This window comes from Puma concolor, chromosome B1 (genome assembly GCF_028749965.1).
Source record: "Puma concolor isolate L17-30 chromosome B1, mPumCon1.1.hap2, whole genome shotgun sequence".
NCBI lineage: Eukaryota > Metazoa > Chordata > Mammalia > Carnivora > Felidae > Puma > Puma concolor.
In genome coordinates, this window is record NC_141670.1 from 55,623,107 (window position 1) to 55,650,760 (window position 27,654).

General features: G+C 35.8%; 2 protein-coding genes across 5 annotated transcripts in view; one reads left to right on the forward strand and one right to left on the reverse strand.

The window, feature by feature from the left end:
* SAP30 (Sin3A associated protein 30) overlaps positions 1–27,654 on the reverse strand; it is a 97,770-nt gene that overhangs the window by 59,224 nt on the left and 10,892 nt on the right. For all 3 annotated transcript variants that reach the window (XR_015250122.1, XR_015250121.1, XM_086703853.1), the window contains one exon: positions 23,457–23,518. Coding sequence is in view for 1 of the 3 variants with exons in the window: in XM_086703853.1 (XP_086559979.1) it covers positions 23,457–23,518 (62 nt within the window). In the remaining 2 variants the exon portion in view is untranslated. The remainder of the gene's footprint in view (positions 1–23,456; positions 23,519–27,654) is intronic.
* SCRG1 (stimulator of chondrogenesis 1) lies at positions 120–23,869 on the forward strand. 2 transcript variants are annotated; one of them, XM_025921794.2, is made up of 3 exons: positions 120–277; positions 21,260–21,515; positions 23,636–23,869. In XM_025921794.2, exons 2-3 carry the CDS (start codon positions 21,274–21,276, stop codon positions 23,688–23,690), a joined length of 297 nt encoding a protein of 98 aa, XP_025777579.1. In that variant the 5' UTR covers positions 120–277; positions 21,260–21,273; the 3' UTR covers positions 23,691–23,869. The 2 variants fall into 2 exon arrangements, with proteins under 2 accessions (XP_025777579.1, XP_086559983.1); XM_086703857.1 differs by lacking the exon at positions 120–277 and adding an exon at positions 11,138–11,159.

A 27,654-nucleotide genomic window follows, 5' to 3' on the forward strand; every position in this document is an offset into this window, starting at 1 on the left:
AAAGAAGCTGTTCAGTTCATCCTTGCCTGGTTTGGAAGAATCCAAAGGAGGCAGTTCTTGCAGCCCTGTCTCACTTCCACTCCCCTCCTCCCCCAGTCCTGGCTGGAGCAGTGAGTCTGTCAATCCTAGGCAAGAGACAAGGCAGACAAAGGTTTGTTTGTAAAGGACCTCCTTCTAGCACCTCCTTTTTCCTCCTTTTGCCCAAACTCACCCGGTGAATTGGAGCATTTAAGAACATTCTTCTGCCAAGAAGACCAAAAGGAACGAAGAAGAAAGGGTATGTATTTTTTTCCTTAAAAATCATTTTGTAGTACATATTCTCTCCAAATTACTGCTATAGATTAAAGCAGAAATGTATTTATGTGTTGAGTCAAAAGAGAAATGCAGAGAGAAAGACATTCTCTAAGGAGATGGATGTATTTTGACAAAGGTGATACCTCCTGGGATAAAGGGAAATAATCAGATTAAAAAGAACTAGAAAATGCTTATTCCTTAACTGGGAGAGTCGCTTCATCATAGGTTTAAAAAGAGACAGCTCCCTCACTGTTATTCCTGATTAATGCCCGTGTCCACTCTGAATCTGATCCCATGTAACAAGACCTTGTTATTCCACCTCTTCAGAACTATGCGAGAATGATGGAGTATATAAGTTTAGTCTTTTAATGCAGCAGCTATTTCTACGTGAAGTTAACTGCAATATCTAAGAAAGTAAATGTTTTTGCTTTTAAAAAATCTTGATTCCTAAAAAGGCACTGGTATAAATGTGTGATACAAAGAGCGAATTCACGGAATTCATCCTTGGTGTTCCCACCATGGAACACACTAAAGTGTCTGTACTACTAAGATAAAGGGACACTTTTTCCTTCTTGGCCTTATAAAAATTCCTCTTTAAAATTCCTTAACTTAGTTTATGCAAGCTGTAAAAAGCTCTCCCAAACGTGGGTCCTTTTCTCCAGCGATGGTGATCTATTGTGGCCAGGAAAATAAGTAGAATGGTGCAAGACTGAGTATTAATATCATCTTATAGCATTCTCCCAGCGGCCTGAAGGAAGATCATTTTCAGGGAGGATGTGAACTTCATTTTTCCACTGATGAAGGTCTCTTGGGTGCTTAAGCTGATCATGTCTGTTTTAATGATGTTTGAAGGGCTTATCCACTTACTAATATCACCTCTTCTTTAATACACACTTTAAGAAGTTCCATTCCAGAGCTCGTTCTACCACAATCCTCTTCTGACACAGTTAATGAGAAAGAAAGATTTTTTTTTTAAAAAAATAACAGTGTTTTTTCCATCATCAAAGCAAGATGAATGGGAAACATCACAGGCTAGATGGCAATTTTAATCTCTTCCAACTATAATCTTTGTTACTTTAAATGTCAAATTCTGGGCTGGAATTGTCGTTTGCTTTTACAGCCTTTGCTTCTCTCTTGCTGTGTTTTGAAAGAAATCTGAAAATGGACTGCCCTTTCTGTCTAATTCATCAACTGTGTTTCATTCCACTGCTCCTAATACCAGTTCCCAGAATTGACATCAGTATGAGTATTGCACCATAAATCTCTGAACACTTAAACTGCATAGCCCTGTTAGTTTTGGCCATTAAATGGGATAAGTTTTCTTTTTAAGTCTTCATTTAACTTAACCATTCAAAAGCCTTCTGGTGCCAAATACCCTCACACAATCAGAATTTGCAATTCCCTATCTATATGATTCTCGCAATGATTTGTTGCTTAATTAGAAATATCTTGCCCATGATTCTATATCCTCTGCCTTGATCATTTAAAAATTATGCCACTATTGGGATATGAATAGTATCATATAGTTTTAGCAACAATATTAGTTACATAAATTTGAATCCAAAAAAATCAACAGATAGCTATCTGAGGATATCTTGCTTATTCCTTTAAATATTCAGTTTTTAGCTTTATTTTCTTTTGTAATGTGGATGTACTCCAAGAGGAATTTTAAGTGCACGTACTTCAACTGAAATAGAAAAAAAAATAGAGCAGTTTGCTTCAAATTTGCCAAAGTCATTTCACTCTTGTTGGCACATGAAAATATATGGTTTTGATGGATTGCCAAGGATTAAGGTTGGTGTCTTCTAATGAAAAAAATAATCAATGTATCACAGGAACATACTGGGTCAAACATTTTTCCACTTGCTAAATAAAAGTTAAAGCTATTTATCTGCACTCAAGTAAAAGAAGAAGAGAAACTTTCAGCTCAAACATGTAATTTATAAAGTGCTTAAAAAAAAAAAAAAAACTACCAGTAAGTGCTTGCCAGGTGTGGAACTTTCCATCATAGTATGTGACTGAGAGACTGTGACAGAAACACTATTTTGTGCTCTGGCATGGACATAGTCAGAAGAAGTTCATGGTATGGCAACATACCCACTTACTTTTCCAGCAATTTATTTGTTCATTCTTTCAGTGAATGTTTTTGGAACATTTACTGTGAGCCCAGTATTAAAGCAGGCACTCTGAGAGATGCAAAAGATGTAGTAGTTATAGCCCTCGCCTTCATGATGCTGGCATCTCCTCTTCCAGTCCTCTGAATGTTGGCTTGCTCCAGGTTTCAGTCTTTTGCCTCTTCTCTTCTTAATCTATACTCACTACCCTGCCAGTCCCATAGCTATAAATATGATCAATAAACATTCTGATCACTCTCAAATTTTTATTCCTAGCCCTAACCTTCAGACACATACTCAACTGCCTACTCAACCTCTTCACTTGGATGTCTAGTAGGCATCTCAAACTTAACTTGTCTGAAAATTTGCTCTTAAATTTCCCCCAAATTGACCCTACCCAATTCTGCCTCAGTTCAACAAATGTTGATACCACTCAGGTCAAAAACCTAACAGATATGCTTGATTTTTTTCCCTCTTGCCCCATATCTTCCATCAACCTTCACCAATAGCCTTTTTCTTCTTCCAATTTTATCTCACCACAACACATCTTCACAGAGCAATCAAGGATTATCTAAGACATTATCAGATCATGTGACTATTCTATCAAAGTCTTCCAGAGGTGGGGCACCTGGGTGGCTCAGTCAGTTAAGTGTCTGACTCTTGAATTTGGCTCAGGTCATAATCTCACAGTTCATGGGATTGGGCCCTGCATCCATGCTGACAGCATGGAGCCTGCTTGGGATTCTCTCTCTCTCCCTCTCTCTCTGCCTATCCCCTGCTCATGTGCTCTTTCTCTCTCTCTCTCAAAACAAATAAAACTTAAAAAAAAATCTTCCAATGGTTTCCTAATATAGTCAATAAAATCCAAGCTCTTCATCATGTTCTATAAGGCCCTTTATGATGTTTCCATCTCTTCCTTCCTGGTTCTAGGTAAATACACAGAGTGACCAATTTACTCAATGGCCAAATGCCTTTCAGTGAATTTCCCATTTCCAACTGAAGCCATATTCTCTATCATTAATGGGAATTATTTAATAAAATTCACAGTTCTTAAAAGAATGGATTACACATGACTGCAATAGGCACATAGAACAAGGGAGCTACTAGAGTGATATGGGCTGGATCAGGAAAGTCTTCTTAAGAGATGAGTTTAAGGTTTGTACTTAATAGATGGTTTGGTCAGAAATTAAAAGAAAGGGAAGAGGTGAGAGGGAACAACAGGCAAAGACACATATAGGATTGAAGAGATAACTGGTCTGACTTTCTATTCACTGAGCAGTGGTGAATGGTAGATGTGGAAGGAAAGTGGAAAGAAAGCATTAGGATTAATCCCAAGAAGTTCACCACCTTTTAGATACCATGGAACCACTCCAGGATCTTCCTTAGGATAAAAAAAAAAAGTGTTTTCAGAGACTAATTCATGTATTACTACATATATGGACCACACATTATTGTATTAGTCACTGGGTATGTGATGGTGAACAAAACAGACTGCCTTCATGGAGTTTCTGTCTTATGGAAATGATAGACATAAAATGAGTAAGCTCATAAGTACATAATTTAAATTGTGATAAATATTATTAGGAAAACGAAGAGGGCAGAGAAATCAAGTTGAAACTACTTTAGATTGGATGGTCAGAGAAAGTCTTTAAAGAAATGATATTTCAATGGAGACCTGAAAGTCAAGAATAAGCCAGGCAAGTAAAGAGCATTCCTTGCAGAGAGGCAGCATGTATAAAAATCCTAATGGAGGAAGAAGGATTTCTATTTAATTATAAGGAAATACTCTCTATATTTATTGCAATATTTTTAAATGGGTCAGATGGGCTATTTTCTAACAAACTATAAATTATCAAAATTAACTCAAGAGAAGGAAACTATGTGATATTTAGGACATATTTATATTAGAAATTATTTATTACTTATCTGAAATTCAAATTCAACTGATTATCCTGTATTTTACCTGACTTTATATTTTAACAGTATTAAATATCATCTGAGTGGCAATATCATGTATCTGATCAGAGACACAGGCGTGTAAAAGAGTTCAAGGAATGGGAATGGTGGTATATGGATTTTGAATTCATATGCTTTTATGCAGCAGGGTGTAGTGGAGATACTCTGAGGAATATATCTCAGTTAATACCAATCTTTGTGATGAGTTTGCCCTCAGCTTTTTACTCACTTATCCTTTTCACCTTTTCTCATTATCTTATGACCCTGTACTTCTTTCTCAAACTTCTTCACTGGTTTATAAGATCTTTCTCTGACTTTTCTTCTATCCAGTCCACAAATGTTAGTTTCCCAGTGTTCTGTCCCTGGTCATCTCAATTTCTCCTTCTTAATACCTTCATTTATGCATACCAAAAAGAAAGACACCAAAATGCTAACAACACTTATCTCAACATGGACACTAGTTGAATTTTATTCTACCTTTTCTTCTCTTTATTTTCCATATTTTACACTGAGTATTATTACTTTTTTACTAAGTATTTAAAAAAATATTTGCAATCAGGTTTCTGGCTATAATTAGAACTATCTAATGGAAAGAAAGCTTAAGCAGTTAACAGTCATGAAATGAACTCAGGAACAAACTACACCTACATGCATGAAATATATAAAGGGTAATCAGAGCCCAAGTTTAATAAATGCACAACTTTTTCCAAAAGCCACAAGGATTAGACAAAATTAAGCTAGATCACTGAAAATAAGAACATGATTGCATAGTAAACAAAACAAAACAAAACAAACCCTAGGGAGACCAAAGCTATATGAAAAATGCTATTGACTAATAAAATAGAAAAATTCTTCAAACACAATTGGCAAAAAAGTTACAAAGAATTTATAACTCTCCCTCCACCTCTCTCCCTACATTTAATTTTTTGATAGAGAGTAATCTGGTAGGAAAGGCTAGAAAAAAGGGAAGTGATCTTTGTTGTTATTGTTGAATCTTCTAATAAAAGTACACACACATATAAATATATATTTTAAGTCAGGTATGAGCTGATTGGAATAAATGATAGTTTTGATAAAAAAGAAAAATTAAACAGAAATAGAGAAGTGCATTTTATTTATTTATTTTTTTAATGTTTATTTATTTTTGAGACAGAGAGAGACAGAGCATGAATGGGGGAGGGTCAGAGAGAGGGAGACACAGAATCTGAAACGGGCTCCAGGCTCTGGGCTGTCAGCACAGAGCCCGACGCGGGGCTCGAACTCACGGACCGCGAGATCGTGACCTGAGCCGAAGTCGGCCGCTTAACCGACTGAGCCACCCAGTCGCCCCGAGAAGTGCATTTTAAAGTCAGACAAAACCCTGCCTTCCTGGAGCTTACATTCAAGTTCTGGTAGACATAATATTTTTAACAATTTAGAAGTTCACAAATGCCACAAAAAAGTAGAGCAATTAAGGCAGATTGAGAATATGTGAGGGGAGATACAGTTTTAAACAGAATACATTTTATTGAGGAGCAGAGTGAACAAAAACTTGAAGAGAGTGAGTAGTTAGACATGCCATTAATTTGTTGGAAGAGCTTTTCTTTTTTTAAAAATTAATTTATTTTGAGAAAGATAACATGCAAGCAGGGAACAGGAGAGAGAGAGAGAGAGAGAGAGAGAGAATCCTAAGTAGGCTCCATGCTGTCAGTGCAGAGTCAGATGTGGGGCTCAATCTCACAAATCATGAGATCACAACCTGAGCTGAAACCAAGAGTCTATGCTTCACCAACTGAGACACCCAGATGCCCCTGAAGGAGCTTTTAAAGCAGAGGAATTAACCAGTGCAAAGGCCCTAAGGCAATAAGGTGTCTAGCAATTTGAGGATTAGCTAGAACAGGAACACCAAGGGGGAAGAGTAGATAATTTCAGAAAGATACCAGAGCCAGATTGCATATGGAGTCCATTGCAGTAACTTTAGCTTTAATTGAAGGAATTGGAGTCATTGGAAGAGGATACGTTTAGTTAATATTTTCTGAATTCTTCTGTACTGCTGGTACTTAGGACAGTGCCTAGCATAAAGGAAGCACTAAAAAAATGTCTGTTCCATTGAACCAAATTAAACCAGCTTACTCCTGTTTTCCTCTCTCTTACATAATTACTTAATTACTGTATCAGTGAGTCCTACATGAGTGCTATTCTTTGACTCCCTCGCTTTCCCAATATTGGCTACTCTTCTCCTGGATACCCTTGCAGCTTGGTCATTGGTGTGGGCAGAGGAATTGTTTTGTTTGTTTATTTTTATTTTTGAGAGAGAGCACATGCACACTTACGTGTGCAGGGGATAGGCAGAGACAGAGGGAGACAGAGGATCCAAAGTAGGCTCTGTGCTGACAGCAGAGAGCCTGATGTAGAGCTTGAACTTACTAAATGTGAGATCATGACCTGAGTTGGGGCTGGATCCTTAACTGACTGAGCCACCCAGTTGCCCCCAAAATAACTGTTAGTGATCCTTTATTTTTTTATATTTTTTTGATGTTTTTATTTATTTTTGAGTCAGAGAGAGACAGAGCATGAGCAGGGGAGGGGCAGAGAAAGAGGGAGACATAGAATCTGAAGCAGGCTCCAGGCTCTGAGTTGTTGGCACAGAGCCCGACGCGGGGCTCGAACTCACGAGCTGTGAGATCATGACCTGAGCTGAAGTCGGACGCCCAACCAACTGAGCCACCCAGGTGCCCCGATCCTTTCTAACTTTTTAAAAATTTACTTATTTTGAGAGAGAGAGAGAGAAAAGTGAAGGAGGGGAAGAGAGAAAGGGAGAGAGAGAGAGAAACCCAAATAGGCTCTGCACTGTCAGCGTGGAGCCAGACGTGGGGCTTGAACTCACAAATCGTAAGATCATGACCTGAGCCAAAGTCAGACATTAAACCAAGTGGGCCACCCAGGCGCCCCTTGGGTAGAGGATTTCTAAGTCACCTGAAGCAGTATATGAAGATTTGAGCCTGAAGATAAAAGAATGATTCCAGGCTACTTTTCAGCAGCCTAAATAATCTAGAACAAAATATACAAGCATCATTCCAGAAGTAGGAAGAGCAACCTGAATGGCTCCTTGTGCAAACCATAATGAGTCTTATTTGTTGTAATTTGGGACCCAATAGCTACTTACCCTATCCAACAGATGAGAGTCAGAGCAACCATTAATTCAAATTGGGAAAGGTTGTAGAAGGGAGAAACAACGTTCTGAGAATTTGGCTTAAGGATTAAAATGATCAAAATACCATATAGCTCATTTTTAGAATCTGTAAGATTTGGGTATGTGTCTTTCATATGCCTCCTGAAATAGCTGCAAATAGTATTTAAGAGTAATATGGAAAGCTTTGCTTCTACCCAAGATAGAGTAACAAGAACCAGATTTACTCACTTTTCTGATACAACAACAACAACAACACCCCCAGAAAAAACATATGAAACAACCTCTGTCAAAATACTGGATTTAAAGCAGGGAAGGACATCTTCCTATAAGAGATGGGAAACAAATAAGGTATAATTTCCCCCAGTCTATTCCCTTAAAGGAATTTCCAGGCTGAAAAAATAAAAGGAGAGGGAACACAGAATCCAACAGACTACCTGAATTGAGAAATGGATCAGAGAGTCAGAGAGACCAAAGCAGTCACAATTTACAGAAAGAGTACTGGAGAGAAGAAAGATACATAGAGAATGCTGGATGTCTGCAGAGGGCCCCACTGAAGAATTCAGAACACTGATATGTGTGTGCAAATGAGGAAACTATCCATGGTCAGGGGGAAAAATCGGAAAGAATTAGACAACAGAGTTTATGACACTCACAAAAAGCCAGGCATACTTGCAGACAGATTGAAAAAACTTGTAACTCATTGACCATTGGATAGGATACTCAGGAAGAAATGGCTTCAATAGTGAGGAATAATTAACCCTTGGCTGAGTCAGAACCACCTAAGAAATCATAAAAGCAAGCCCTGAAAGAATTAAACTGTTTCCAAGGAACTTAGTTATATCCCAGAACAAAGCACAAGAATATTTGTAAGAATACAAAAATATCCAGTACCCAACAAGGCAAAATTTAAACTGTCTGACATCCAATCAAAGATTACCAGCTATGGGAATGCAAGCTGGTGCAGCCACTCTGGAAAACAGTATGGAAGTTCCTCAGAAAAACAAAAACAAAAACAAAAACAAACAAACAAACAAACAAAAAAACAACTACCCTATGACCCAGCAATCGCACTACTAGGCATTTATCCATGGGATACAGGTGTGCTGTTTCGAAGGGACACATGCACCCCCATGTTTATAGCAGCACTATCAACAATAGCCAAGGTATGGAAAGAGCTCAAATGTCCATCGATGGATGAATGGATAAAGAAGATGTGGTATATATATACAAAATGGAGTATTACTCAGCAATCAAAAAGAATGAAATCTTATCATTTGCAACTAGCATGGATGGATGCTAAAATAAGTTCTTTTGAGAGAAAGAAAATAATATAGGTCAGAAACTCAGATCTACATAAAGAAAGGAAGAGCATGAAATAAAGAATAAGTAAACATAAAAGAAAAACTTATTCTTCTTGTTCTTAATTGATCAAACAGGTAACAGTGTATTCAAAATAATAGCAATAATGTATTCAATTATGCATGTTTATGTATATATCATATATACTTATTATGCTTATATGTAAGTGAAACAAATGACAGTTATGATACAAGGAATGAAGAAAGGAACTAAGATAATTTGTTATTATAGAGTACTCACACTGCTCATGAAGTGGTATAGTCTTTTTTAAAAGGGGACATAGATTAGTTGCAAATGTATATTTCTTTTTCTTTTTTAATTTTTTTTTTCAACATTTATTTATTTTTGGGACAGAGAGAGACAGAGCATGAACGGGGGAGGGGCAGAGAGAGAGGGAGACACAGAATCGGAAACAGGCTCCAGGCTCTGAGCCATCAGCCCAGAGCCTGACGCGGGGCTCGAACTCACGGACCGCGAGATCGTGACCTGGCTGAAGTCGGACGCTCAACCGACTGCGCCACCCAGGCGCCCCGCAAATGTATATTTCAATCTTCAGGGCAACCACTCAAAAAAAAGTAAAATAAAAAAGGTATAAATGATAAGCTAAGACAGGAGAGAAAATGGAATCATTTTGTGGTTTTAATTAACCACAAAAGGAGGCAGAAAAAAAGTCAAAGAGAAAATAGGAACATTTAACAAGGGCAACAAATAGAAAACAAAAACAAATATGGTAGATATTAGCCCAAATATATCAATAATCACTTTGGATGTCAATGGTCTAAATGTACCAATTAAAACACAGATCATCAGAGTGGATTAAAAAACATGACCCAATGTTAAATTTTGTATATAATGCCTTATAATTTAAAACCATTTTTAAATTATTTTTTTCCATTGAGATAAGTGTGCTCTTTAATCCACATTTTCTGTTTCACCCATCTCTCCACCTACCTCCCTTCTTATAACTATCAGTTTGTTTACTGTAGTTGGGAGTGTTTCTTGGTTTCTCTCGCTCTTTTTTTCCTTTGCTCATTTGTTTTGTTTCTTAAATTCTACATATGAGTGAGATCATATGGGGTTTGTCTTTCTCTGACTGACTTATTTCACTTGGCTTTATTCTCTCTAGCTCTATTCATGTTGTTGAAGATGGCAAGATTTCACTCTTTTTTATGGCTGAATAATATCCCATTGTATATGTATATACATATTTACCATTTTTTTGTGCTTTGTTATTTATACTTGAAAACTATACATTCAGGATAATTTTATTTTAATATTCCCCATTTTATGAACATTTCCTCAAGTTCATGAAATGTTTAGATTCAATTATTCTAAATTCAAATTGTTATCTTCCACTTCTCTGCGCTGAAATTTGGTTAAGAAAAATAAAATGATTGCTCATATCTATATCTTTTTTCCCGTTTTAATTATTTATGTTTATACCTGTACCATTCTAACATCTTTAAATACAATCCTCTTCTGGGTCAAATAATAAAAGGACCTCTGAAGGCAGCAATGATGTTTGAATAAAAGCATGATCAGATTACAATTGTTTTTATTTGTTTTAGTGATAAAATTCAAGTCATACTGAAAAGTTCAGTAATATTTAAGAGGGAGGTTGGTTTTGTTTCATCTTTGCTTTTGATTAGTTGGTTGGTTTAACAAATAAATTAAAAATCATGTAGGAGCTCTTGCTCTAAAGTAGGATTGATGGTATTACAAATTTAAAAATAGATTACCCAACAAAATTCTCATCATTCATCATGCTGGTTGACTATTGTTGACTGGTAGATTTTATGGATCATCCACATTAAGGTTTGTTCTTCTTAAGTACCTTTCCTATTGGTATAGGTATTAGTCTATGCTATAGACTATGCTATAGTCTATGCTATGCTATAGTCTATGCTATAGTCTATGCTATAGACTAATACCTATACCATAGGTATACATATACCATAGGTATAGACTATGCTATAGACTAAATTGTGTCCCCCTCCAAATTCGTATGTTGACGTTCTAACCTCCAATGTAACTGTATTTAGAGATAAGGTCTTTTAGGAGGTAATTAAGATTAAATGAGGTCATAAGGGCAGGGTCTTAATCTGATAGGACTGAAGAAAAGGAAGAAACACCAGACACTTCTTTCTCTCTCCACGTATGCACAGGAGAAAAGCAATGTGAAGACACGTTGAGAAAGAGGCCAGCTGGTAGCCAATGAGAGAGGACAAATCTGCTGGGATCTTTGACTTCCAGCTTCCAGAACAGTGAGAAATAAATTTCTGTTGTTTAAGCCAGAAACTGTGGCTTATCCAAAGCCATTTGGATATTATATCCAAACTGTGGTATCTTGTTGTGGTAGTTATTGTAAGTTTTAGTAAAGAATTGAGAATGATGTTATAAAGAAGAAAAAAAAAAAAAAATGACCCAACTGTATGTTTTCTATAAGATACCTACTTCAAGTATAAAGACACATAAAAGGGTGCCTGGCTGGCTCAGTTGGAGAAACATGTGACTCTTGGTCTTGGGGTAGTGAGTTCAAGTCCCACGTTGAGTGTAGAGATTACTCAAAATCTTAAAAAAATAAATAAAGACATATATAGATAAAAAGTAAATGGATGGAGAAAAATACGCCATACTAACACTAACTGAAGAAAGCGGGAGTAGCTATATTTATTTGAGACAGAGTAGATACCAAAAGATGGTTATCAGGAATAAAGTAGGATATTACATAATGATAAAGGGGTGAATGCTCTGGTAAGACATAGCAATTCTTAATGGGTATGTGCTTAACAAAAGAGCATCAAACTTCACTAGGTAAAAACTGATAGGATTGTGAGGATAAAGAGATGAATCTACTATTTATCATATATTTAAATATCCCACAGAAATGGATAGATCCAGCAGGCAGAAAATCAGTAAGGACACAACAGAACTCAACACCACCACCAATGGACTGAATATAATTGACATCTATAGACTACTTCACCCAATAATAGCAAAATAGACATTCTTCTCACAATCACATGGGACATTCACCAAGACAGAGATCATAAAACAGCCCAGAGATCTGGGCCATAAAACACAACTTAATAAATGGAAAAGAACACAAATTGTACAGTGTCTTCTCTCAGATCATAATGGAATTAAACTAAAAATCAGTAACAGAAAGAGAACTGGAAAATCCCAAAATAGGTGGAGATTAACATAATTCTAAATAACATATTGATGTTAAAAAGAAATTGCAAGAGAAATTTTAGAATATTTTGAACTAAAAGAAAGAGAAAACAAGTGAAATAAGTCAGAGAAACATAAAATGCCATGACTTCACTTATATGTGGAATCTAACAAACAAAAACAAAAATAAAAACAAAAAAGAGAAACAAGATTCATAAATATAGAGAACTAGTGGTTGTCCAAGGAGAGGGGTTGGAGAATAGGCAAAATAGGTGGAAGAGATTAAGAGGTACCCATTCTCAGTTATTTTTTTTTAATTTATTTTTTTAACTTTCCACATTTTTTAAATTTTATTTTTTATTTTCTTAAATTTACATCCAAATTAGTTAGCATATAGTGCAACAATGATTTCAGGAGTAGATTCCTTAGTGCCCCTTACCCATTTAGCCCATCCCCCCTTCCCACAACCCCTCCAGTAACCCTTAGTTTGTTCTCCATATTTATGAGTCTCTTATGTTTTGTCTCCCTCCCTGTTTTTATATTATTTTTGTTTCCTTCCTTGTGTTCATCTGTTTTGTCTCTCAAAGTCCTCATATGAGTGAATTCATATGATTTTTGTCTTTCTCTGACTAATTTCACTTAGCATAGTACCCTCCAGTTCCATCCACGTAGTTGCAAATGGCAAGATTTCATCCTTTTTGATTGCCAAGTAATACTCCATTGTGTGTGTGTATAAACATATATACATATATATAATAAACATATATATATATATATATATATATATATATATATATATCTCACATCTTCTTTATCCATTCATCCATCGATGGACATTTGGGCTCTTTCCATACTTTGGCTATTGTTGATAGTGCTGCTATACACATGGGGGTGCAGGTGTCCTTTCAAAACAGCACACCTGTATCCCGTGGATAAATGCCTAGTAGTGCAATTGCTGGATCATAGGGTAGTTCTATTTTTAGTTTTTTGAGGAACTTCCATACTGTTTTCCAGAGTGGCTGCACCAGCTTGCATTCCCACCAACAATGCAAAAGAGATCCTCTTTCTCTGCATCCTCGCCAACATCTGTTGTTGCCTGAGTTGTTAATGTTAGCAATTCTGACAGGTGTAAGGTGGTATCTCATTGTGGCTTTGATTTGTATTTCCCTGATGATGAGTGATGTTGAGCATTTTCTCATGTGTCAGATGGCCATCTGGGTGTCTTCTTTGGAGAAGTGTCTATTCATGTCTTTTGCCCATTTCTTCACTGGATTATGTTTTTTGGGTATTGAGTTTGATAAGTTCTTTATAGTTTTGGATACTAACCCTTTATCTGATATGTCATTTGCAAATATCTTCTCCCATTCTGTTGGTTGCCTTTTAGTTTTGCTGTTTCCTTCGCTGTGCAGAAGCTTTTTATTTTGATGAGGTCCCAGTAGTTCATTTTTGCTTTTGTTTCCCTTGCCTCCCGAGACGTGTTGAGTAAGAAGTTGCTGCGGCCAAGATCAAAGAGGTTTTTGCCTGCTTTCTCCTCAAGGATTTTGATGGCTTCATGTCTTACATTGAAGTTTTTCATCCATTTTGAGTTTATTTTTGTGTATGGTGTAAGAAAGTGGTCCAGGTTCATTCTTCTGTATGTTGCTGTCCAGTTTTCCCAGCACCACTTGCTGAAGAGACTGTCTTTATTCCTTTGGATATTCTTTCCTGCTTTGTCAAAGATTAGTTGGCTATACGTTTGTGGGTCCATTTCTAGGTTCTCTATTCTGTTCCATTGATCAGAGTGTCTGTTCTTGTGCCAGTACCATACTGTCTTGATGGTTACAGCTTTGTAGTATAGTTTGAAGTCTGGGATTGTGATGCCTCCTGCTTTGGTTTTCTTTTTCAAGATTGCTTTGGCTATTCAGGGTCTTTTCTGGTTCCATATAAATTTTAGGGTTATTTGTTCTACCTCTGTGAACCCATTCTCAGTTATAAAATAAATAAGTCACAGGGATAAAAATTACAGTATAGGGAATATAGTCAACAATATGGTAATAACTTTGTATAATGACAGATGGTAACTACATTTATCATGGTGAGCATTTCATAATGTACATCACTGCTGAAAAACTATGTTATAAACTTGAAACTAATATAATATATTGACTATACTTCAATACAAAAATAAAAGGAGGAAATTAGGAGAAGTGGAAAAATTTAAACAATGACTTATGATATTTGATATCAAACAATTGGATGATATGAAGAAATTATTAAATATTTTTGGTGATAAAGAATATTGTGTTATGTTTTCAAAAAGTCCTTACCTTTAGTGAAATATACTGAAATATTTGTAGATAAGATGAGATGCCTAGAATTTGCTTCAAAGTACCCAAAACTGAGGGAGAAAAAAGTGGAGGTATAGGTGGAAATAAGAGAGGCGATGGGGTGACAATAATTGAAGTTAGCAGATAAGTATATGGAGGTTCATTAAATTGTTATCTCTACTTTTGTATATACTTGAAGTTTTTCACAATAAAAAGAAAATAAAAATCAATACTTTAATAACAAACAATTAGAGCAGAAATCAATGAAATTAAAAACAGGAAATCAATAGAGAAAATCAATGAAACCAAAAGTTGGTTCTTTAAAAAGATTTAAAAAATCAACAAGCCTCTAGCCAAGCAAACTAAGAAAAGAAAGAGTACACAAACTACTAACATCAGAAATGAAAGAAGGAACATCACTACAGATCCCATGGAAATTGAAAGGATAATAAAGCAATACTATGAACAACTCTATGCCCATAAATCTGTTAAGCTAGATGAGTGAACCAACTTCTTACAAGGCACAGTTCACACAGATATAGACAATCTGAATAGACATATATCTATGAGAGAAATTAATAATAATTAATATCAATAATTATTTAATTATTAATTAATTAATAATTAATAATCTCTGCACACAGAAAGCACCAGACTCAAATGATTTCCCTGGTAAATTTTATGAAACATTTGAGGAAGAAATTATACCAATTCTCTACAATCTCTTTCAAAGGATAGAAGCAGAGGGAATATTTTCTAACTCATTCTATAATGCCAAGACCAGAAAAAGACATTACAGGAGAAGAAAGCTATAAGACCAATATTTCTCATGAACATGGATGCAAAAATTCTCAGCAAAATATTAGCAAATTGAATCCAAACAAGAATAAAAAGAATGATATGGTACAATCAAGTGTGATTGATGTATGCAAGGCTGGCTCAACATTTGAAAATCAATTAATATAATCCATCATATCAGTTGGCTAAAAAAGAAAAATCACATTATCATATCAGTAGATGCAGAAAAATCATTTCAGGAAACCTAATACCCATTCATAATAAAATCTCTCAGTAAACAAGAAATAGAGGGGAACTTTCTCAATTTGAGAAAGACTATCTACAAAAACCCTACAGCTAACATCCTTAATGGTGAGAAACTCAAATCTTTCCTAAGTCAGGAACAAAGCAAGAACATGCCCTCACCACTCTATCATACTGAAAGTCCTTGCTAATGTAATAAGGCAAGTAAAGGAAATAAAAGGTATATAAAGTAGGAAAGAAGACATAATACTATCTTTGCAGATGACATGATTATCTATGCAGAAAATCCAAAAGAATCAACAACAACAACAAAAAACTTCCAGCACTTGTAAGTAATTAAAGCAAAGTTGTAGGATATAAAGTTAATATTCAAGCATTAATTGCTTTCCAACACTAACAATGAATAAGTGGAATTTTAAACTAAAAACACAATACCATTTATATTAGTGCCCCCAAGATAAACTACTTAGGTATAAATCTAACAAAACATATACAAGATCTACATGAGAAAAACTGTAAAACTCTGTTGAATAAAATCAAAGCATTAAATGGAGAGATATTCCATATTCATGGATAGAAAGATGCAATATAGTCAAGATGTTAATTCTTCCCATCTTGATCTACAGATTCAATGCAATCCCAATCAAAATCCCCAAAAGTCATTTTGTGGATACTGACAAAATGATTCTAAAGTTTATATGGAGAGGCAAAAGACCCAGAATAGTCAACACAATATTGAAGGAGAAGAACAAATCTGGAGAACTGATGCTACTTGATTTTAAGATTTACTATAAAACTGCAGTAATCAGAACAGTGTGATACTGATAAAAAAAAATAGACAAATAGATTAACGGAACAGAGTAGAGCTCAGAAAAGGAATCCCAAAAGTATAGTCAACAGATCTTTGACAAAGGAACAAAGGCAATACAATGGGCAAAGACAGTGTCTTCCCAAATGGTGCTGGAACAACTGCATATCCACATGCAACAAAATGAATCTACAGACTCTACATCCTTCGCAAAACTTAACTCAAAATGGATTATAGACCTAAAAGGAAAATTCACATCTATAAACCTCCAAGAAGATTAACACAGGAAAAAAAAACCTAGATGACCCTGGATATGGTGATGTCTTTTTAGAGACAACATCAAAGATATGATCCACAAAAGAAATAATTAATAAATTAAACTATATATCAGTTAAAATTTCTCTGTGAAAGAAAATGTCAAGAGAATTAGACAACAAGCCACAGGCTAGGAGAGAATATTTGTAAAAGACACATCTGATAAAGGACTGCTATCTAGCATGTACAAAAATTTATTAAAACTCAACAATAGTGGCACAAAAACAGACACATAGACCAATGGAATAGAATAGAAACCCCAGAACTAGACCCACAAACGTATGGCCAACTCATCTTTGACAAAGCAGGAAAGAACATCCAATGGAAAAAAGACAGTCTCTTTAACAAATGGTGCTGGGAGAACTGGACAGCAACATGCAGAAGGTTGAAACTAGACCACTTTCTCACACCATTCACAAAAATAAACTCAAAATGGATAAAGGACCTGAATGTGAGACAGGAAACCATCAAAACCTTAGAGGAGAAAGCAGGAAAAGACCTCTCTGACCTCAGCCGTAGCAATCTCTTACTCGACACATCCCCAAAGGCAAGGGAATTAAAAGCAAAAGTGAATTCCTGGGACCTTATGAAGATAAAAAGCTTCTGCACAGCAAAGGAAACAACCAACAAAACTAAAAGGCAACCAACGGAATGGGAAAAGATATTTGCAAATGACATATCGGACAAAGGGCTAGTATCCAAAATCTATAAAGAGCTCACCAAACTCCACACCCGAAAAGCAAATAACCCAGTGAAGAAATGGGCAGAAAACATGAATAGACACTTCTCTAAAGAAGACATCCGGATGGCCAACAGGCACATGAAAAGATGTTCAGCGTCGCTCCTTATCAGGGAAATACAGATCAAAACCACACTCAGGTATCATCTCACGCCAGTCAGAGTGGCCAAAATGAACAAATCAGGAGACTATAGATGCTGGAGAGGATGTGGAGAAACGGGAACCCTCTTGCACTGTTGGTGGGAATGCAAATTGGTGCAGCCGCTCTGGAAAGCAGTGTGGAGGTTCCTCAGAAAATTAAAAATAGACCTACCCTATGACCCAGCAATAGCACTGCTAGGAATTTATCCAAGGGACACAGGAGTACTGATGCATAGGGGCACTTGTACCCCAATGTTCATAGCAGCACTCTCAACAATAGCCAAATTATGGAAAGAGCCTAAATGTCCATCGACTGATGAATGGATAAAGAAATTGTGGTTTATATACACAATGGAGTAGTACGTGGCAATGAGAAAAAATGAAATATGGCCTTTTGTAGCAACGTGGATGGAACTGGAGAGTGTGATGCTAAGTGAAATAAGCCATACAGAGAAAGACAGATACCATATGGTTTCACTCTTATGTGGATCCTGAGAAACTTAACAGGAACCCATGGGGGAGGGGAAGGAAAAAAAAAAAAAAAAGAGGTTAGAGTGGGAGAGAGCCAAAGCATAAGAGACTGTTGAGAACTGAGAGCAAACTGAGGGTTGATGGGGGGTGGGAGGGAGGAGAGGGTGGGTGATGGGTATTGAGGAGGGCACCTTTTGGGATGAGCACTGGGTGTTGTATGGAAACCAATTTGACAATAAATTTCATATATAAATAAAAAAAAATAAAAAAATAAATAAAACTCAACAATAGGAAAACAACCAATGATTAAATAATAGGCCAAATGGGGTGCCTGGGTGGCTCAGTTGGTTGAGTGTCATACTTTTGATTTCAGCTCAGGTCATGATCCTAGGGTCATGGGAACAAGCCCCACATTGGGCTCTGTGCTGAGTGTGGAGCCTGCTTAAGATTCTCTCCCTCCCTCTCTCTTTCTCCTTCTGCCCCTCTCCTTTGCTTTTGTGCTCTCTCTCAAAAAAAAAAAAAAAAAAAGAAAGAAAAGAAAAGGTCAAAGACCTTAACAGACACCTCACCAAAGAAGACATACAGATGGTAAATGTATGTATGAAAAGATGCTCCACATCATATGTCATCAAGGAAATACAAATTAAAACAACAATAAGATACCCCTACACACCTATTAGAATGTTCAAAATCCAGAACACTGACAACACCAAATACTCGTGAGGGTATGGAACAACAGGAATTCTCAAATGTTGCTGGTGGCTATGCAAAATGGTACAGTCACTTTGGAATACAGTTTAGCAGTTTCTTGTAAAACTAAACATATTCTTATCATATAACCTGCAATTGTGCACTTTGGTATTTATCCACAGGAGTTGAACTGGCCCATAGATATTTACAGCAGTTTTATTCATAATTGCCCAAAATTGGAAATAACCAATGTCCTTGAGTAGGTAAATGGATAAACTGTGGTACATCCAGACAATAGAATATCATTTAGTACTAAAAGAAATGAGCTGTCATGAAATGAAAAGACATAGAGGAAACTTAAATGCATTTTACTAAGTGAAAGAAGCCAATCTGTAAAGGCTACATATGGTATGATTGCAACTATATGACATTCTGGAAAAGGTAAAACTATAAAGACAATAAAAAACGCCAATAGCTGCCATGGGTTAAGGAGGGAGAGATGTATACGTATATCACAGAAGACTTTTAGGGCTGTGAAAATACTCTATGATATTATAACGATAGAGAAATGTCATTATACATTTGTCCAAACCATAGAATGTACAACACCAAGCATGAACCTGAAGTTAAAGTATGGATTTGGGGAGATTGTGATGTGCCAGGTAGGTTCATCATTGGTTTAAGAAAAAAAGTAACATTCTGGGGGCACCTGGATGGCTTAGTTGGTTAAGTGTATGACTTTGGCTCAGGTCATGATCTCACGGTTCGTGAGTTTGAGCCCTGCATGGGGCTCTGTGCTGACAGCTCAGAGTCTGGAGCCTGCTTCAGATTCTGTCTTCCTCACTTTCTCTGCCCTTCCCCAACTCATGCTTTGTCTGTCTCTCAAAAATAAATAAACATTTAAAAACAAATGAAAAAAATAAGTACCATTCTGGTGAGTGAAGTTGATATCTGGGAGACTATGCATGTGTGAGGGCAGAGAGTATATGGGAAATCTGTACCTTCCTTTCAATTTTATTATAAACCAAAAACTACTCTAAAATTGTCCTTCTGTAAAATCCATAATCTTACCTAAATTAATTCACCTTTGAGATGTATCTAATCATTGAAAACTTCATACAAAATTTCCTTTCAACAACATTGTTTTCCTTCAAAGTACGATATACATATATATCTTCCTCTCTTTTTTTAATGTTTGTGTATTTATTTTGAGAGAGAGTCAATTTATTTATTTTGAGAGAGAGTCTGTGCTGTCAGCACAGAACCCAACACAGGGCTCAATTCCCTGAGCCACGAGATCATGACCTGAGCCAAAATTAAGAGTCCAACGCTTAAATGACTGAGCCATCCAGGTGCCCCTCTTCCCCAATTTTTAATACTTCATGGTAGGAAAGATACTTTGGCATCAAGATTAAATCTGAATGGCTGTGGATTCTGATCTGATTCCTCCACTATTTTGCTAGTTTCCTTTACTACAATAGCCTCACCTTTTCATGTCTAACATGAAAGCCAGAGAAACCTGATTAAATAGATGAGGACTATTCCACAGTTGTATGCAAATACTGTATTTAAAGAATTATCTCCTGGAAGAGGAATTACTTGTTTGGTATGACCCCAAGAACTCAAACTGGGACTGGTTTGGTAGGAGCTACAGAAAAATACTTTACAGTAAGGGAAATGTTAGAACTGCATCAGTGGAGTTTATGTTGACTTAGTCAATAATGAGCTCCCCAGCATGGTAGGTGTTCAAGAACAGGCTAAATGTTTATTAGGGGGAATTCAAGCCTCTGTTTTCAACCAAGGTGAAGATGAAGTAATCTATGTGGGATAAAACTTCACAATATTACTAAAAGTTTGCAACAAAAATGAGCCCCCAAATAATTCTGCTGGATTTAAAAAACTTAATTGAGCAATAAATATGTGTAGACTATCATTTGTCAATGTCAGAATAGATAGGTTTTTTATTTTATTTTATTTTATTTTTTTAATTTTTTTTCAACGTTTATTTATTTTTGGGACAGAGAGAGACAGAGCATGAACGGGGGAGGGGCAGAGAGAGAGGGAGACACAGAATCGGAAACAGGCTCCAGGCTCTGAGCCATCAGCCCAGAGCCCGACGCGGGGCTCGAACTCACGGACCGCGAGATCGTGACCTGGCTGAAGTCGGACGCTTAACCGACTGCGCCACCCAGGCGCCCCTAGATAGGTTTTTTATTCCTGCAGGCTGGAACCCAACTTCTTGGACAATGTTGTTGTTAGAATATGCAAATCAAGAACCAGTAAACTCGATGATGATATTTGTCCTAGAAATTCACTTGAGTTTAACCACCTTAAAGAGCAGTTTTTCTCTGCTGAATGTACCAAAAACAAAAAATTACTTTTAATACTTAAAATTGCGGATTCTGGCTCTTAACTAACACCTCTCCCAGTCCCCAGCATTTCTTATTTAATGTTTCTTTGTGGAACCCAGGCATTTGATTTTAAACAATTATTCTATGGGATTTTTATTATCAGTAGTCATAAAATTACACTGAGAAACACAAAGAAAAGAGTAGAAAAGATCAACTACCAATCTTTCTATCCAAGTGTTTATGAGAATGCTACAGAACTTCATGTTCAGATGAATTCCATCTTTAAAAGAAACAAATACTGACACATTTTGCTTTTTTTCTATCTCAGGGCAAAGAGCCAAAATGAAATTGATAGTTCTTGCTGTCACTGTTGGCCTAACTTTGCTGCTAGGAGTCCAAGCCATGCCTGCAAATCGCCTTTCTTGCTACAGAAAGATACTCAAAGATCGCAACTGTCACAACCTTCCAGAGGGAGTAGCTGACCTGACAAAGATGGATGTAAATGTCCAGGATCATTTCTGGGATGGGAAGGGATGTGAGATGATCTGTTACTGCAACTTCAGCGAATTGCTCTGCTGCCCAAAGTAAGGAAATGTAATTGCAAAGTATATAGCTATGAAATGTATGCACAACAACTCTTTTTTTAAGACAAACTTTATAATGTGTTTGCTGAAATTAATCACCCTTCTTTAGTAAAATCCTAATTAAATCTCAGGTTTTTTCTAGAATCATCACCATTGTATACGGAACTGAATGTTTTCATTTACAAAAACAGAGTTTGGCAGATTTTAATAAAACTAAATGAAATCCAGAAAATAACACTCCAATACATTAAATTCTAAATTCCCTGACTTTACCATACACACACAAAAAGAAATGCCAGCAGAGGTCAACTTCAAGGTTGATATCTTAAATCAATGTGAACTAATAAAAGGCTTTAGATAAAAGATCCTACTGAACAGGACCAATTAATTGGGCAGAAAAGTGGTAATGGTCAAAGAAAAAGCTTCTAGCTCTATATATAAGTTAACTAGAAATGAACTAAATAAAAACTAGCTACTGATTTGGAAAGTAGGCACATTTTAAGTATAATACAATGGTAGATAAATCAGTAACTTTTTTTTGGTTCTTGTTCTTAAAATCGTCTTCCTCTTGGTTACTAAAGAGTCTCAAATCTATGATCTTGGCTATTTCATACTGAAATTAGCTCTTTCAAATTACTTACAACATATGTCATCATATTTTCATTTTTCTAAAAAAAACCTGTGACGTAGAAAGGGCAGATATAATCATCCTATCAAGAAAAGGTGCACAGAGGTAAAATGACCAGCACTATCCCACACAACTGGTTAATACCAGTACTGACATTAAAATCCAGGTCTTCTGATTTGGACCAGATATTTTTTTTAACAAGGCAGTTGGTTCTTAATGTGTGGTTCCCAGAACAGCAGCTTCAATGTCACCTAGTTCTTGTTAAAAATGCATGTCTATCCTTGAGCCTTAGACCAGACCTACTGAATCAGGAATGCTGGAGATAAGGCATAGCAATTATGACTTAACAAGCCCTGTAGGTGATTCTGCTAAAAGTTTGAGAATCACTTGTACTAAATATCAAGAACTTGAGTTAACTGATGCATTAAAATGACTTAATTTTTCCCAGACTACACAAATGAAATGCCATTTAATATTGAAATACCATTTTCGCTTTTTTGTAATTGTAAGACTTGAAGCCAATTAACTGAAATGTATTTGTATTTATTTTATGATATAATTTTGTCATCATCTGTGTTAATGGATGAGAACAGAAGTCTGGACATACAAAAGTACTTTCTATCTGATTTTAGTTACCTTTTCCCCAGTCCCAACAGATTTACTTTGCTAAGTTTATTTCCTTTTTCCTTCCACTGTCAACACAAATTTTAATTTGCCATCCTGTTTTCTTTTCATTTTTATTGAAATATAATTGACATATAGCACTGTAGAAGTTTAAGGTGTACAGCATAATAACTTGATACACATCTATTACATAATGATTCTCATAATAAGTTTAGTTAACATCCATCACCTCAGGAAAAAATTTTTTCTCTTGTGATGAGAACTTTTAGGGTTTATTCTCTTAGCAACTTTCAAATATATGACACAGCACAGTAAACTATACTTATGTTGTAGTTTACAGACGAAGTATATTTCTAATGAGCCACTGTAATACAATTTTATATTATCCCATGTATTTTTATACTTTACCTTTTGTGACCTTTTCAACAACAGTAGGATTGAATAGTTTAACATTTGTCCTTTCCCTATAAAGCCTAGAAATTTATTTTTTGACTTTGCCAAGAATTTTTTAACCTTATATTTCTTATCTGTAGATTTAAACTTCATGGCCCATCCCCACTCACATCAGAAAAATAGTATTTTTGGTATGATCATAAGGTTTTGAAATCATTTAATTTTTCCTTTTCTTTATAGGTAAAGGATAGCATAATATCAATGGCAAATGGGAGGAAAGTAGGAGAATTCATTACCTTCTTGGTCTTTGTTGCTTCTGTGGCAAGTCCTCCCACTCATTCGCTTTGTAGTTTATTCCCTAAAAAGAATAGTTATATCTGAAATCCTGGAAATCATTGTCCATTTTTAATCCAGAAAAGATTAATAGATATCTCAGTTCTCAGCTGAATTTAACTCGTGTCCTACTCTCTTTCAGAGATATCTTCTTTGGACCAAAGATCTCTTTTGTGATTCCTTGCAACAATCACTGAGAATCTTCATGTATTCCAGAGAACATCATCTTTCATTTCCCACATACTGCACTATATCAACATAACTGCATTTCAAGTTTCTATCCAGCGCAATAAAGCACAGATTCTATACATTCTTCCTTGTCTAAAACAGTAAACTTGAGTTAAATAAGTAGTAATAAAAAGTAATTCAATCTGAATTTTCTCTGTGGAGATTGTTGGTACTGGTTACAAATTTTGGTTAGAGTGGCACCTGGGTGGCTTAGTTGGTTAAGCATCTGACTCTTGATCTCATTTCAGGTCTAGTAATCTCAGGGTTGTAAGTTTGGGCTCTGTGCTGGGTGTGAAGACTACTTTAAAAAAAAAAAAAAACAAAACAAAACAAAACAAAAAAAACAAAGAAAAGGAAAGGAAAGAAAAGAAAAATTTTGCCTAGAAAATTTTCATTTGTGAGGTGTTCAGTAGGCTCAGTAGAAAAATTTTTGAATAGTTGAATAGCCATAACCCTGGCTCAAAGGTGGAGAACTTTTAGTTCTTAGTTGATAATTACTGACCATGTAAACTTAATGGAAAGAATCAGATATAAACTGAAGTTCTTAGAAGGGAATCTAGTTTTCTAGTAAGAGGGTAAAAGGACTGGGGCACCTGGCTGGTTTGGTTGGAGACCAGGGTCCTGAGTTCCAGCCCCATGTTGGGCATAGAGTTTACTTTAAAAACAACAACAACAAAAAGACGAAAGGGGGCCAATATTTAAGTACATATTATTATGTATGCCAAATATTTCAAGTCCATTTTCACTTCACTCTCCCAAAAAACAACAAAACCTTCACGGTAAGTATTCTTAAACCCATTTTTCAGATGCTAACTTAAGATAATTGCTAAAATTCAAGGCAGAATTTGAACAGAGTTCTAGTTCCAAAGCCCATACGCTGCACACTCACACATACAGCTCTATTCTCAAAATTACGATGTTTATCCCTGATGTATCAATTTTTCTTGAGAATAACATATATTAAAAGAAATTTGTAATGGATTAAAGTCACATGAATGTTAAAGGTAAATCTTCAAAGATATTTTCTGATAGAGGCAGCTTCAGACTATGCCCCATATCTCAGGAGGTATGCATTGACTAGTGGCCATCAGTGATAATTTCAGAAAGTCCTTCATTCTATAAAAATGTATTAAATGCTTGCTAAGCACCACCTATTATTTAGATCTGGGGATATAGTAATAAATAAGATGGACCTGTCCTCTTGGAACTTGTATTCTAACAAAGTTTAATAACTACAAAAAAAAATTCTTATTTATAAATGGGAAGCCTGCCAAAGAGGGGAAGTTTAGAGGCTAATACAAAGTATTGTTATGGGGAAAACTTTAGTACCATACCATGCAGTAGACCTATCATTTTGTGAATAAAAGTGACATTATTTAATTGAAATATGTACTTGGAGGTCCCTGATCTGTTTCTGAGGACCACACCCAGAACAGTATCTGTTCTCTATTTAGTATCCAGTAAGTGTTACTGGACTGGACCAAACAATTTTGAAGTAGTCAGAATTCAGTTCCCCTTAAAATCTACACAAAAATAAGTCAGTGTTTTAATGGTATGACCTCTTACAAAAATGGATGAAGAAGTAGAATTGTTTAAAAAAAAAACAACAACAATTCATTAGGGCTTTTTTCACTGAATTAATTGGTATTAAAATCAGACTAAATAATATAAGTGTTAGATCCTTTCTGAAACAGTGCAGAGAATAAGTACATAAGAAAATCATCAGTAAACCTGTTTCATTTTCTACTTGGTATAGACCTTCTCTGAGGGAGGAAAAAAGCGTTAAAGATTCAGTATCTCTATTTATAAATGATACATCAGCGTGAGGGCATCAGTAAGACAACAATGGCTCTTGAAGAAGTGTTTCCTTATTACTGCAAATGAAATGTGGTGAGAAAAATAGTATTTGAAAAAAAGCTAAATATTTAGTGGAATTTTATAGATTATTATGAGTATTCATCATATATTCCCCTTTCTGAAAATAACTTGTAATATGAAATTAAATTACAGTCTTTTAGAAATGAATGCATAACAGAAGCACACATTCTTCTTTATATTACCAAATAAATATAAAAACATGAATGTTCACACAACTTACCTTATGCAGTTTTTCCCAACTAGGTCAATGTATTTTTAAAAGCAAACATTTCATTCAATCACATTAATAAATAGATGCCTTACTTTGTCAATAGCTTTTAGCTACAAGAAAAGACAATAAAGCTTTTATTAAAAATTTACTATTTTTCTTAACACTGTCTTACAAATGAACGAGGTAGGTATGGTCATGATCCCTGTTTTATAGGCAAAGCACCAAGGTTTAGAGAGATTAAATAGTTTGAAGTTACATTATCAGAGAAGTAGTGCCAGGTTCTGAATAGGGCTAGTCTTACTCTAGCATCTAGAATCTTAACCGCTACATTATTTAATAGGATCATCTAATCTATTTCCTTTTTAGGAAAACAAACCTTTACTGATACGGGACACAGGATTGTACACTTCAGCTAGCTCATATAAACGAAATGCCTCCTGATTTAACAATTTCTGTATTTTTTATCTTTGATATTTTATATACTTTTCCATATGAATCTGAGCACAGAGTTGACAGTAATACTCACTAATAGCTCATCTCTTCTTGATAAAATTTCCCCTTTCCTCATCATAATCCATAGGAATGCCTTGAATATTTTTGTTTTCTGGGATTAAGTGCTAATCCTAAAAGATTATTTGAGTATTGGAACCCAGTATTGAGTATGGAGAACCCAAAATGAGCAACAACCACTGGAGGAAGGGAAGGACAAATTAAGAACATTCAACAGATCATCTTGAAATTTTAACTTCCGTATAGGTGCTCACAGGTACACAGGACTTCTTTCCAAAAGAAATCATTTTTGTGGGTCGACTGGGTGGCTCAGTTGGTTAAGTCCCTGACTCTTGATTTCGCTCAGGTCATGATCTCATGGTTTAGTGAGTCTGAGCCCCATATGGGACTCTGCATGCTGACAGCATGGAGCCTGCTTGGGATTCTCCCCCTCTCTCTGCCCCTCCCCCACTCATGTTCTGTCTCTCAAAATAAACAAACTTAAAAAAAATATCATTTCTGCAAAATATGGCAGGTGCTTTTAAAATGTAAATGATCCCGGGGTGCCTGAGTAGCTCAGTTGGTTTAGCGTCCAACTCTGGCTCAGGTCATGATCTCACAATTTGTGAGTTGGAGCCCCATATTGGACTCTGTGCTGACAGCTCAGAGCCTGGATCCTGCTTTGGATTGATTCTGTGTCTCCCCCCCGCCGGCTTGCACATGTACACTCTCTCTCTTAAAAATAAACATTAAAAAATAATAAAATAAAATGGAAACGATCCCATCAGTAAAGCATTACAGGCTTTAAAGTTATTCTCCCAAAAAAGAAAAAATAATCAAATTCATATATTTCTAAATCATTTTGCAGTAAGAGCCTAAGCCCAAACTTTACTCTCAAAGATTTGAAGAGAAATTGATATTAGAAAATTATAGTAAATTGACACTGATTTAGCTTCTCCAATTTACTTCTATAGAATGATACCATGATGGGCTCAACTTTGCAGAGTGGTGTATCTAGAGAGAAATATATGGCATATATGTAGCCCCTATATTCCAAGAATTTTACAAATAAAAACCCATATCAACATTACCCTGATACCAAAGTCAGGCATGGACAATCTGAGGAAACTCCAGACCAATATCCCTTATGAATATAGATGCAAAACTCTTCAAAAAAATATTAAGAAGCCAAACTGAAAAGCACATTAGAAGGATTATTAAATTTTTTTTCAACATTTATTTATTTTTTGGGGGACAGAGAGAGACAGAGCATGAACGGGGGAGGGGCAGAGAGAGAGGGAGACACAGAATCGGAAACAGGCTCCAGGCTCCGAGCCATCAGCCCAGAGCCCGAC

What these genes read in the sequence shown, in the direction of transcription:
- SCRG1 (XM_025921794.2), top strand. Translation starts at nt 21,274, where the DNA reads ATGAAATTGATAGTTCTTGCTGTCACTGTTGGCCTAACTTTGCTGCTA. An exon ending in GAATTGCTCTGCTGCCCAAA is followed by an intron (nt 21,516 to 23,635) that starts GTAAGGAAATGT and finishes ACTCTCTTTCAG; the next exon opens with AGATATCTTCTTTGGACCAA.